The following is a 14,711-nucleotide window of genomic DNA, read 5'->3' on the forward strand; positions in this document are numbered from 1 at the left end:
ATAAAAAAAATTATAGTTTTTTTTTTGAAAAATACGTGAAATATAATACTGTAAATATTTCAGTGTGATTTTTAGAATGTTAAAATATTCTAGTATTTTAGTAGATTTTTCAGATATGTAATATATTCTTAATATTGTACTAAAATATTTCACAGATATTTCAAAAATAAAAACAATAATTTTATTTATTTATTTATTTATTTATTTGATAAAAAAGTGACGAAAATAATATTTAAAAAAAAGTTTTGAAAATTTTCAATTATTTTGCATTTAAAAAATGTTTTTTATCTAGAAAATGAGTGACTAAGATTGCTTCTCTCCATTTCATAAAATATAGTTGTCTCACATGAACCTAACGTTCTAACCCTATATATATATATACTAGATGTGTGTCGGCGCAAAGCAACGACGATAAATGATTTTTTGGGTGAATAGTTTTCTTACAGGAAAATAATTATTTGATTTTCTTATTAGTTATTATGTAATAAGAAAAATCACCACTTTTAATTAAAATATTTATATTTAGAACTTATATTTATATTGTATGTTTATACATTTGATGTAAATTAATTATTATCGGCATCTAGTTTAAGAAATGTAAATTAACTTATACTGATGGATTAAATATTTTAAAATTGTTATTTCGCTTCAAATTAATTTTTTAATAACCTTCCTTAATTCAAGTGTGTAAAGTTTTGGCTAGTATTAATGATTTTGTTATGCGTAATTGATTTGTACAAAGCTTTGTATCTTTTACCTCTTAAAATTCAAGATATTATTAATATCTTTATATATAGTATAAAATATAAGATATAAGATACATACATACATACATATATATATATATATATATATATATATATATATATATATATATATATATATATATATATAGGGTTAAGTTATATTGTTCTAACTATCTATTGTGTGCATGTAGGATTGATTTTGGACCAATAATTTTAGTTATTTTAAGAAAGTAATTAATGCATATTAGATATTAACGATATAATGAGCATTAATTAGAACTTCAACATTTAATATGCATTAATTACTTTCTTAAAATAACTAAAATGATTGGTCCAAAATCAATCCTACAAACACACAATAGATAGTAAAAACATTTAAATATATATATATATATATATATATATATATATATATATATATATATATATATATATATATATATATATAAGCTTATGATAAATTAGAAATACCCTAAGTTGAAGAAAACTCGTATTATGCAAAAAAAAGATTTTATTTTAAAAAGAAGTCACCTAGATATATTTGTAGTTTAAGGACATAATGTTTGAAATTACGTGTTAATCAATATCATTATTAGGTTAGCAAAATTGAGATTTTCACCTTCATTATGTGTTTATGTGCTATATGGCATTTTAATTGTTAAAAAGAGTAAAAATTGCCATTCAAGATGAAACGGTTAGAATGTTTTCGATTTAAGGTTTAAACAATGTATTGTTATTCAAATGAAATTCTTCATTAAATATAGGGAAAATGAAATATTTGTCCTACAAACTTTCTAGGGTTAGTCTATTTAGTCTCTAAACTATTTTAATCGTTTTATGAGGGAACGAAGTAATTTTTGTCGTGTCGATTACGTCCTTTTGGCCAAAATGAAGGGGTCACCCGATTACATTGACATTTGTTGACCAATTTTCCCTCATTGACTTTGAATTTCGTTTATACTTTAATATTTTTGTTGTCCATGTACATCTTAAAGCACATGACCACCTTATCCCTTCAACAACCAAGCTCACAAACTTCTCTTTATACCACCATTAAACCATAAGCACACCTACCAAACCTGAGAACTCCAGCTAGACTCCACCAATTAACCACCGCTACTACCACCTTAGATCAGCCGAACCCCACAATTGACAACCAACTTGACCACCTGCTCTGTATTCCACCCCCCACCGAAACCCATTTGAACTGAAAAAAAAAAAACAACTTTTAACATATGTTCAACCACCAATAACGCAAGCACCATCGACGAATCTTCACCTCGTCGTAGCCCTTCCTTATCTCACCCTCGTAAACCACCATAGCCGAATCTCACCGCCTTTGGTTCCATTCCTCATGACGAATACAACAAGCGAACATCTCAGCTCCATCGTTTCACCTAGCCACCACCTTCACTGTTGGATTTACTCCAAACGTGTTCAAATAAGCCTTATTTTTTCATAGGCATTCTAGTTTTTTTTCTTTAAGTTGGAATAAGTAAAGGCCATGTTGGCCATGAGCTCCTAATCTTGAGGAGTAGTAGAGTATGTTTGCTTATTTCTAGGAATTTCCTTCGTTTTTATTAAGTTCTCATTTCTCATTTCAGATTTGATTGAGAATCACGAATAAAAGATAGCAGAAAATTTGCCCCAAAGGTTTCCTCTGTTTTTTCTTTCCTTTTGTTTTTGTTATTTTGTACTCTATTTTTCTGATTTTTCTATAGCAACAGGAGGTTGATTTCTAATATTCACGACACCCTTAAACCACCGTCTGTGAACCCCGGGGACATCTGTCATCACCTTCGTGAAAAACCACCACCACCACCACAGCCAAACCTCCAAACAAAAACACCTTATACCACCTGTTGTGACCAGAAACGAACATCATCGTGAGTTCTACCTCCGCCAAACCAACACCGGTAACCACTACTACCTCTGGTTAATTTAACGCAAAGCCACCACCACCAATAAAGCCACTTGTTGCATTTGTGTTTCTCACAAACCGAAACCACCACCTCTACCTTCGTTTTCTCACAGCCGAGCATCACTAAACAACCCCTTCTATCGTTTTTCAAAGAACCGAAAACATAAGCCATCGGTATGTTTTTGAGAAAAAGAGAAGAAGAAAGAAGGAAATATTTGTCTGTGTATGTGAGATCTCTTTCGAACCACAGAAAATGAAGAAAATGTTGATTGTTTTTTGTTGACTACATAAGAGAGAAAGAGAGGAAGATGGTAGTGCATAGTTGTTATCTATCATCTAAACCGGCTACAACAAGTAAAGGGACTAAAAGGATAGGTTGCCCACAACTTAATTTCCTCATAAAGTCAAGAAAAAACTTAAATGACTAAAATGGTCAATTCTAAAAAGTCTGTTGGTTATATATGTCATTTTCCTTTAAATATACCACATTAAATTTAATAATGAAAAATTAAATATGGTTTTATTTTGATTCTTATTTTTTTTCTATCTATATGAAATAATGACAATTAATCCGTTAAAATATTATTAAATTGATCAAAATGTTACATTTGTTTTGCCATGACTTAAATATTTTGGCCTTTTGGGTATTGTATTTAAACAAAATACACGAATTCATTAAGTAGCTAGACTGTTCATTTCATCCCTAGATTGCATATGCATTTTTGAAATGCTCGATCAAGCAACAATATAAGAAATACAATGAAAGTTATGATATATTCATTAATTTATTCCTAACCGGTTTCTTCAGCAATGCGAGATTCAACTTGGATTGAACCCCAAAACATATTTATTCCTGGTTCGAAAGAGATCCCAAAAAACATAAGCTTCAGCAATGCGAGATTCAACTTGGATTGAATCCCAAAACATTGGCTTATTCCTAACCAGTTTCTTCATCTATAGAGGCCACATTAGCTACCCACCCAACCTCGAACGCAACATCCAGAAAGTACAACATAAACACCATAAAAATGCAGCAAATGAACATGGGTATAGCACCAAACAGCCAAAGGAACAGTGGGAAGGAGAAGTAGAAAGCACGAAGACCAAGAGACCAAAAGTAACCACCCCGGTTCACGGTGGATCCGACATAGTCCGCAGTCAGACGGTGGCTGGTGAAGTTGGTGATGTTTTTGTAAGGAACATTAATTAACATGCTGGCATGGCTGTAGTACCTGATCGATTGAACGTTCATCAAGAAAGATACCAAGAAGCAGACCAATATGCTGAAGTATTTGATTGTCGACATGAGCTTGGTGCCCTGATTATAGGTTATACCGGTCCATTGGTGGTCGTTGCCACCGGCAGAGCCACGTCCGGTAACTCCTCCGGTCATGAGGACGGCGATTAGGGAACTGAGCATGATCGCTGTAGAAGCTAAAAGGGTGGATGCCATGATGTTGTTTCTCAATGTTTGTACAGCTAGAACTCCAGTCTTTTGCGTGTCCTGAGTAAAAATAATATGTAGTATAAGTTATTAGTTTTTAAAATAGTAGAATTATTTAGAACAAAAGTAAAAGCCCTAAAAACTAACTAAAATAAAATAACTTTTTAAGTATGAATTTTCTGTTTAAGATACAAGTTATACTGCCAAACAATGCTTTTTATTTAATTCAAATTTTTTGTTCAAATCTAAGTGCTAAAAACTATAAAAATTCTTGGTCGAACGCACCTCCAATTTAAATATTCAAAACTTTAGAGATTCTAATTACATCCAACTCTCAAAATATTCAAAACGGCAAGACGTCGTCCTTTTCACTTTGGCACCGCTTACAAGTAACAAAGGCCAATATTTCGATGGAAATGTTGCATTCTGGATCCCCACGTGTTCGTCTGCTCCTCATTGTCTTGAGATCTTGTCGGTCGTGCCGCATCTAGTTGTTTCACTCTAAAAACATCTCTCAATATCTATCTATCTATTTCTCACACACACAACACATACACTTGTCTTTTTGCATTTAAACCATAACCATTATCCAAACCATACCTAGGGTGGAAAATCGGGTAATGGTGTTAGGCTACCCATAGTGGATAGTAGAAAGACGTGTGGGAGCTGACGTGTCAGCCCCCTTCACGCGTGAACACCGCCCCACCTTCTGGTGGGTTTCTTGTTCCGTGGAGCTGGAGATGGACGAAGACGAGTGAATTGATTGGGGGAAAGACTTTTTGACCGTTGAAGCATATTTGACCGTTTGTAAAAAAAAAAATTTAATTAATTAATTAATTAATTAATTACAATCCTTTCTTTATATATATCAACATTTTTTCTCATTTTAAACACACACACCACAACTTTTGAACACAAACATATACACTCATCAAAAAAATACATTTTCCTCCATGGATCCAAACCAAAATAACCCACCCACCCTGAACACCCCAAACACTCCAAATGATCCGTTAGCAACTATTGGCTATATGCAATTGTTATCATCTCTCATTCAACAACAACCTCTATTCACCAATCTTTGATACCACCCACACTACTACCAACAACAACCACCACCACAATTTGTTCAATCCCAATTTCAACCCTTTCAACAACAACCTGCTCCGCGATTTCAGCCCCAAACTTCCCAACATCAACAAACTTCACAACCATCTGAAGTTCCATTATCTCAATCTCAACCCGTAAACCTCGACATTGAAGACGTCGACGAACGGGTTCAAGAAACACAACCAATTCGTAGAAGGCAAAAAAAATCAAAGGATTCAACAAAAAGAAAAATACCCAATGGACCGAGGAGGAGGAGGCAGCTTTAGCTAAAGCTTGGATTGCCATATCACAAGACGGGGGTGTCGGCAACGCGCAATTGGGACAAAGCTTTTGGAATCGTGTTTTAGACCACTTCCACGCGTTATTAGGAAGACAAACAAACCGGACATACGACTCAGTCAATGCTAAATGGCGTGACCTTAGAGCGGCTTGTACCAAATTTAACGGCGTATTTGACAATCTAAAAAATATGCATCGAAGTGGTAGCAACGATTTCAACATTTTATCAACGACGTTGCACCAATACAAAATTACCAACAATGGTAAACCTTTTGGCAACAAAAAAGCGTGGAAAGTTTGTTGCAATGGACCAAAATGGGTCCTTTATCCGGAAACGGCGCATTCGGGATCTACCACCGGTTCCAACAAAAGGCCGAGAACGTCCGAGTCGGACATCGGTGCTAAACTCGACCTCAATGATGAGTTCGACGCCACCGAGGGGGAGGGTCCATCGGACGTTCATCTTCGTCGACCATCGGGAAGGGACAAAGCGAGAAAGGGGGCTTCGTCTAGCGGGAAATCAACCAACGAGGATGTATCAGCGGAGAAAATCGATAAAACTCTAAATTTTTTAGAAAAAACTTTGATTCAACGGAGGAGCAACGCCGGCGACAATTGGCACTCACCAATCTTCAAATCACAAACAAGGTGCTGCAACCAAATCTCGACCCGGAAAATTTAAGGGTGTTTTTGAAAATTCAACAAGAAGTTCTCGACCAATATCGCAACTAGATTTGATGTTTTTTAGTAGTTTAGGTTTAATTTTCTAAGTTATTTTTATGTTTTTTTAGTACTTTAGTTTTATTTTTTTATATGTTTTTATGTTTTTCTAGTAATTTATGTTTAATTTTCTATGTTTTAAATTATGTTTTAACTTATGTAACGTGGTTTTAATTAATATAAAATATTTTATTATATTATAAATTATGTTTTTATCTAATTTAGTCATAAAATATAAAAAAACAGTTATGTATTTTATAAAGACAAAATTACAAAAATGGTCCATGTGGTTTACCAAAAGTCACAAAGGCGGTCCCTATTAATTTTTTTGATGCAAATGGTCCTTGTGGTTTGCGAAACTTGCAAAGTTGGCCCTTTTTACTAACACCGTTAGTAAAATACCGTTAGGGACTAAATCTATAAGGGCATTTTCGTCTTTTCAAATATAGAATGACTGAATTCGTGACATTTGAGAAACCATAGGGACCATTTTTGTAATTTGTTTGAAAAAATAAATTAATTTAGTGAAGGTAGGGGGAAGGCTCGACCTCCACCGACCTTTATTTAACCAAAACCTTAACCAGTTGAGCTGATTGCTCACTTTGTTATAACACCCTAAAACTAATTTATATAATAACAAAAACGTTAATATTTAAATAATAAATAAATTACAAAAAACAGTTTTTTACATAATTTTTTTTAAGTAAAAAAAAAGTATTTTAGTTGTATTATTAAAAAAAATTGTTTTTTACAAATAATTTGTACGTATTTTTATGTATTTATTTTACGTAAATATTTTTTTTATTTCTTTAAAAAATAAGTTTTCGTATAAAAATTATGTTTTCGTATATTATATTTTTTTTATGTCTTTGAAATAATAATAATTAACACTACTCATGACATAAAAAAAAATGTATAAATTCTGTTGAGCCGCTAGTTCTAAAACCGTTTTTTCGATTATATGTATTAAAAACAACTTAACAACGATTATGTTATGTATCTAAACAATTTATACGGTTTTTTTATGTCAAAAGTACTATTAATTATCGTTATTTTAAAAAGATATATCACTATTTCTTTTCATCTTCATTTCAATCATACGATTTAAAACTTGCAATTAAGATGAAATACGTATTTTAAATAAGATATACAACCGATTATGTCAAATAATTTGTACGTATTTTTATGTATTTATTTTACGTAAATATTTTTTTTATTTCTTTAAAAAATAAGTTTTCATATAAAAAATAAGTTTGCGTATATTATATTGTTTATGTCTTTGAAATAATAATAATTAACACTACTCATGACATAAAAAATATATATTAATTCTTTTGTATCGCTAGTTCTAAATATGTATTGCAACTTTTTTAAAATATATATAACCGAAAAACGGTTTTCAGAAAACCGATTGGACCAATCAGTTTTCTGAAAACCGTTTTTCGGTTATATGTATTTAAATAAACATAAAAAACCTATTCGGTTGTATATCTTATTTAAAATACGTATTTCATCTTAATTGCAAGTTTTAAATCGTATGATTGAAATGAAGATGAAAAGAAATAGTGATATATCTTTTTAAAATAACGATAATTAATAGTACTTTTGACATAAAAAAACCGTATAAATTGTTTAGATACATAACATAATCGTTGTTAAGTTGTTTTTAATACATATAATCGAAAAAACGGTTTTAGAACTAGCGGCTCAACAGAATTTATACATTTTTTTTTATGTAAAATAAGTACATAAAAATACATACAAATTATTTGTAAAAAATATTTTTTTTATAACACGACTAAAATACTTTTTGTTTATTTAAAAAACAAATTATGTAAGAAAAATGTTTTTTTATAATTTATTTATTATTTAAATATTAACGTTTTTGTTATTATATAAATTAGTTTTAGGGTATTATAACCAAGTGAGCAATCAGCTAAACTGGTTAAGATTTGGTCAAATAAAGAGTGGTGGAGGTCATGAGTTCGACCCTTCTCCCTTACCTTCAGAATTCAGTCCTTCTATACTTGAAAAGACGAAAATGCTCTTACAGATTTAGTCCCTAACCGCGTTTTACTAACGATGTTAGTAAAAGAGCCAACTTTGCAAGTTTCGCAAACCAGAACGACTATTTGCATCAAAAAAAATTAATGGGGACTGACTTTGTGATTTTTGGTAAATCATAGGGACCATTTTTGTAATTTTGTCTTTTATAAATTATGTTATTTATTTAATATAATGTTAAAAAAAATAAAAGAAATAAAAAAGTGAACGTTTTTAGTGGTGACCATTTCCTATTTAGAGTGGGTTGGTGGTGAAGGTGACGTGGCGCAGAGGTGACACCACTTTTCCGATGGGTTGATGGTGACCACTCCACATAGCCTTATGTTTTTAGCTAACAACGCACGACATGATTTTATATGAGATAAATACAACACAACATGATGTCGCGTTTTGTTTTATTAACATGAAAATGACACAATTAAAACACTATAAAACCATCAACATAAGAAACCTAAAAACGATAAAATAAAATAAACCTTTAGTTTAGTTAATTGTAAACTAATTTTAAAAAACGCTACACACACAATAAACACGACAAACTCTTTCATGTTGAATCTTGAAAATGAACATGATACGACGTGACATCGTTTATTTTATGTTTGACACTAAAACACATTGCAATTCTAATTCGACGGAATTTCATTTCGTGTCAAATATTTTATTTTTTCATGTCGTATAAGGCATTGACACGCCAAACCACCAAAAGGTGTATTATACACCTTTTTTTATACAAAAAGTATATTTTAAGTATATATTTTTTGTAAGTTATATATGGTTCAAAAACACACCACTTATAAGTTATAAGTGTATTTTTTTATAAACGAAAATCATACACGATCTACATTAGCTACAAATTACTCTTAAACTGCTCCGTTTGTTCTAACCAAGATTTGACAAGCTTTAGATGTGTGAGACATTTTTATCAACATTTGATATCATTGAACCACAAAATTTCACCGAGGACAATAAATTGTGTTATTGTATTACAATATCAATTAAAGCATCATATATAATTAATCTGAAGTAACCATTGTATTATCAAAGTAAATTACTGAAATAGTCCCTAAGGTTTGGTTAAAATTGCACGTTTGGTCCCTAACTTTTCTTTTGCACTCGGATCGTCCCTATGGTTAGATTTTGTTACATTTTTCGTCCTTGTGCTTTGGTCAAAATTACACGTTTGGTCCCTAACTTTATGTATGTAAGGGACGAAAAACGCAACAAAATCAAACCATAGGGATGATCCGAATGCAAAAGAAAAGTTAGGGACCAAACGTGTAATTTTGACCAAACCATAGGGACCATTTCAGTAATTTACTCTATGCGATATAATATAATAAATAATAGTTATTATGTCTAAAATCTGACTAAATAGTCAGCTATACTAAATACATAAACCTAAAATTAAAAGGACTATTAATAAATGGAACTTTAATATCATTTTTCTATAAATTAATGTTAATCAAATTGATTTGCATAGTGTTTTTATATTAAAATAATGCAAACGATGTTACATTAAAGCAGGTGAGACAACAAATAATGAGAAAATTAAATTTTAGTATTGGATTGAAAATGACCTTAATAGTTAATAATTGATAAAATGCTATTCTAAGAGTCCAAGACTCTAGGCTTTTTGAAGGATATTTTATGAGAATCTCTATATTATCTTATATTAATTGTTTTGTCTTTTTCCTTCTCGATTCTGTTAAGGAATATGAAAGTGTTCTGCAAAAATAAATAATTTAATTATTTAATTATTATATATATATATATATATATATATATATATATATATATATATATATATATATATATATATATATATATATATATATATATATATATATATATATATATATATGGTTAGGTTATATAAAACCACCATATTTTGTGAGATGGGGAGACGTATACCTAGCTATTCCTTTTGTAGATAAAAAAACATTTCTAAAAAAAATAAAAAAATATCCGTGAAATTAAAAAAAAAAACTACCGTTTTTTTTGAAAATATCCATTAAACTTTTTAGTAGAATATTAGAATATTTTACATATTTGAAAAAATCTAGTAGAATACTAGAATACTCTAACATTTTAAAAATAACATTAAAATATTTACAGTGTAATATTCTATTAGAATATTTCAAGTATTTAAAAAAGACGGTAATTTTTATTTATATATTTTTATTTTTTTAGTTCAATAAAATAACAAAAATAATAATTACAAAAAAAATTTCAGATTTTTTTTTTATTTTGCGTTTTAAATTTATTTTTAGATTGTGCATCACGGTCTCACAAAATTAACATGGTCTCAAATAAATGTAGACACACACACACACACACACACATATATATATATATATATATATATATATATATATATATATATATATATATATATATATATATACACACACACACACACAGACACAGAAACATGATCATGTAAGGACTCTTTTTTCGGCGACGAAACTTTAAAAAAATAAAAAAAGACAAATCATAAAATCAAACATAATATTATAGTAATTTTTTTGGTTCATTAAAATTTAATCATGGATAACAAATAGTAAATCATAGATCATAAAAATGATCAATGATTCAATTTTAATAATTAAAAAAAAAAAATTCCGATTTCTTTTCTCTTCAGTATAGTATTATGTTCGATTTTATAATTTGTATTTTTTTTTAATTTTTTAAAAATTTATTTAAGGTGTTCTTAGGAGTTCTCACCGATAAAATAGTACTTACACACACACATACATATATATATATATATATATATATATATATATATATATATATATATATATATATATATATATATAAAGAGAGAGTGTGTGAGAAAAGTTTAATAGATAACTATTATTTTAATTAAGGAACCAAAAAATCAATCTAAAGCGATCAACATCAAAAACAATGGTTGTACACTTTTATAATAGACGCATATGTACCGGATTATAACAAAACTCAATTTTTTTATAGTTTAATTTTTTTAGGCCATATTTTTTATCGAAAAAAAACAGAATACACCGTTGTTCATGATTTTCCGTCTTTTTTCCATAAAGATCCATATTGATCAAAAATATAATTTTTTTTAAAAATAAAACCATTTCATTTCTTGTTTTTTGAAAAGTTAAAGCCTATCATATATTGAAAAAATTTAATAAATATATCAAAATTTATATTTTTTTGGTACTCTTTAAATATAGAGTCGTATTGTTGTAAAACATTTTAATTTCAGTATAGATTTACATTCTGAATCTGCCTAGATTCACCGGGCATATTCACATTATAAATCTGCCCAGATTCAGATTGTCTGATTGTGAATCAAAGCAGATTCACAATTTGAATAATAGTAAGTCAGATTCATATTTTGAATGTTAAAACTGAAAAACTTACAATTCAAATTCATACTGTGAATCTGAAGTGATCGAGATTTTTTTTTAATTATTTTATAATTTGTGTTGATGTTAATTAAAAGAGGACAAAAAATTAAAATTTTTGGTATAATTAGTTCTTTTTTAGATAAAAATAAACTTAAATATCGAAAAAACAACAAAAAGAAATGAGTTTTTTTCGAAAAATAAAAAATTTGCTTTCTATATTCAAAATTGATCTCTATAAAAAAAAGGATGAAAAATCATTAACAGAGTGTCCAATATACAAGTGTTTACATCTATTCCCTTGACTCACAATTGGTTCTTTGCTTCGTTGTTAATAATAATTCTCTATTAAACCACACCCATATATATATATATATATATATATATATATATATATATATATATATATATATATATATATATATATATATATATATATATATATATATATATATGAGGGGTTTCAATTTTCAATAAATATCATCATCTTCATTTTATTTTATTATTATTATCTTTTGATGGCAAATTAATCTATTTTTAATTAATTTTTTTGTTCAAGCGAGATTAAACTAATTACTTCTTAGTTAAGAGGTCATTAGTGGTAAACCAAATATCTTTTAATAGAAGTAAATTGGAAATTAAAGATACGATGCAAGACTATAATTAAATGAAAGACATTGATTTTGATTTCCAAAACTAAATAGAAATCAAACATTTTTTTGATAAGTAAACATATATTTTCATAAATAAATTAAATAGATAATGTCAGTTAACAATAAATTGATTATATTCGATTTTGTCGAATATTACTATATTATTCTAGCTTTTTGTTTACAGTTATTCTTATCAAACACAATTGGATATTATTATTTGTGGGATTTTTTAAACATAAAAGACTTTAAAAATAAACCCATACATGTTTTGAAAGGTCATGTTATGATTATTTATTTACTAAGCAAATGTCTGCACGTTGTGGAGATTAATTACGAAATAATATTTTTACACTATGTTGATATGTAAAGCTATAACTATTAATTTGAACGATATGATAAAATAAACAGTTAGTAGAATCAAATTACTTAATAACATCTACTCACCTTTTACTCGTGAATAAATTTAGATATAATTTTTGATTTAATATTAATTTTAACTCTTGTTATAATTAAATGATTTAAAATCATTTATTTGACTATTTTATAAGTTTTTGCTCTTTATTTAAAATATCAATGTTAAGGTAATGTAATTTAATTTATAATTGTATGTTATTGTAAATTATTATTAGTTAGTTTTTAAACCACTTATTATTATCAAAAGAGTAAATTACTGAAATCGTCCCTATGGTTTGGTCAAAATTTCACGTTTGATACCTAAGTTTTCTGTTGCACTCGGATCGTCCATGTGGTTTGATTTTGTTGCATTTTTCGTCATTTGCATACATAAAATTAGGGACCAAACGTGATATTTTGACCAAACCATAGAGACAAAAAATGCAACGAAGTCAAACTATAGGGACGATCCGAGTACAAAAAAAAATTAGGGACCAAACGTGTAATTTTGATCAAACCATAGGGATGATTTTAGTAATTTACTCTTATCAAAAAAATTATAAAAAACTAAAATTTAGGTATATTGTATTTTGTATTTATCTTAAATTAATTAACCAATTTATTTATTATTAGAAATTTAAAAGGTCATGATAGTTTATTAGAAAATTTAAAAGGTCATTAGAATTATGATGCGAAAATTTTGTCTCTTTTATAGTATGTATAGCTTTATTTAATTAAATAAATTGATTTTTTCTTATATATAGAAGGAAATGAGTATGAACTCTCTACCTAAGAAGGATATGCAACTATAAAATCAAGAGAGTGCAATATGAATATTTTTAATATTTTATAGTTTTGTTTTAAAATTAATCACATTTCTAATAAAAATGATTTGAAAGAAAGTAAATATTTTTTTATATTTTGTCTTTCCATCTTTCTATTCATATAAATGACCATATGTTAATCTATTAATTCTCTCTTTTAATCCAGTCTTTTCGTTTTGACATTTCTATTAAAGAAAAAGATCCATATGAACAAATGATAGAATAATATTTGATTTAAAAGTGTACCAATTTCACACCATTGTTATACTATAAATCCGCCACAAATTGCCATTGAGTCACATAATCATACTATTATAGATAAATACACATACCTCCATCATATATATTGCCCAAAATCGACGATTGATTGCATTCATGCCTATAACGGTACCGACAGGGTTGCGACGAATTTGATAAAAAAGCCAAACGTGGTACCCAACCATCATGAGCAGTCCTAGTGGCACCAACACAAAATTCAAGTAATTTTCCTCCATATTCTTTATCGATTTCAATATGAACTAATTGTTAGCCAAAAGTATTATAGAGGTTTAGAAGGAAAATGAAAGAGTTGTGTGGTCGGGGTTGATATATATAAAATAACTGAGCCCCCCCCCCCCCCCCCCCCCCAATTCATTTTTTGATGCAAGGGCTATTTTGGTAATTCCATCTCAATTCATAGTAGATTAAACTATTAATTTTTAATTTGAATTGATGACTCTGATAATTTTTTCTTGAACGATGTATAAATAGTCATATGTAAATCGCAGGATCTAAGTTCATCGAAATTCGTTTATCATCGTAATTATAAATAAGTCAATACGGTCAGTCTATATGTATTTTATAAATAATAAAATAAAATTCTTGTATTTATTTAAAGAAGAGGAGAAAGAAGAATTTGGTGCACACGTTATATTGGATTGAGGGAAACTAACGTAAGATTCAATGGAAGAATTTGTCAAACAAGTTCGACTACGAAGAAAGATTCCTTTTTGGCACTAAATAACTTAATATAAAAACAGTAGAACATGAATTAACTTTCTGTTTTATTTCTAAATCTAGATTTTTCATGTAAAGGTGCGATTTGGATCATCAAGTGACTTATCAATATATTTTCCAAATATTTCTGAGACCGTTAAATCATGGACCATTTGGTAGAATAAAGGAACAATTACCAAGAAAA

At 28.6% G+C, this 14,711-nt stretch overlaps 1 protein-coding gene across 1 annotated transcript; it reads right to left on the bottom strand.

Moving 5' to 3' along the window:
- Positions 1-3,342: 3,342 nt before the first annotated feature.
- On the bottom strand, positions 3,343-14,091 carry LOC145073593 (uncharacterized). Its single transcript, XM_079020135.1, has 2 exons — positions 13,864-14,091; positions 3,343-4,171 (listed from the first exon to the last, which is right to left on the bottom strand). Exons 1-2 carry the CDS (start codon positions 14,023-14,025, stop codon positions 3,605-3,607), a joined length of 729 nt encoding a protein of 242 aa, XP_078876261.1. The 5' UTR covers positions 14,026-14,091; the 3' UTR covers positions 3,343-3,604.
- Positions 14,092-14,711: the final 620 nt, after the last annotated feature.

Source organism: Lactuca serriola, chromosome 9 (assembly GCF_051521515.1).
Source record: "Lactuca serriola cultivar US96UC23 chromosome 9, Lser_US96UC23_V15, whole genome shotgun sequence".
Classification (NCBI taxonomy): domain Eukaryota; kingdom Viridiplantae; phylum Streptophyta; class Magnoliopsida; order Asterales; family Asteraceae; genus Lactuca; species Lactuca serriola.

Coding starts and splice junctions, on each gene's coding strand:
- LOC145073593 (XM_079020135.1), bottom strand. CDS start 14,025: ATGGAGGAAAATTACTTGAATTTTGTGTTGGTGCCACTAGGACTGCTC. Junction 4,172..13,863: donor GGGCAATATATATGATGGAG/GTATGTGTATTT, acceptor ATTTTTACTCAG/GACACGCAAAAGACTGGAGT.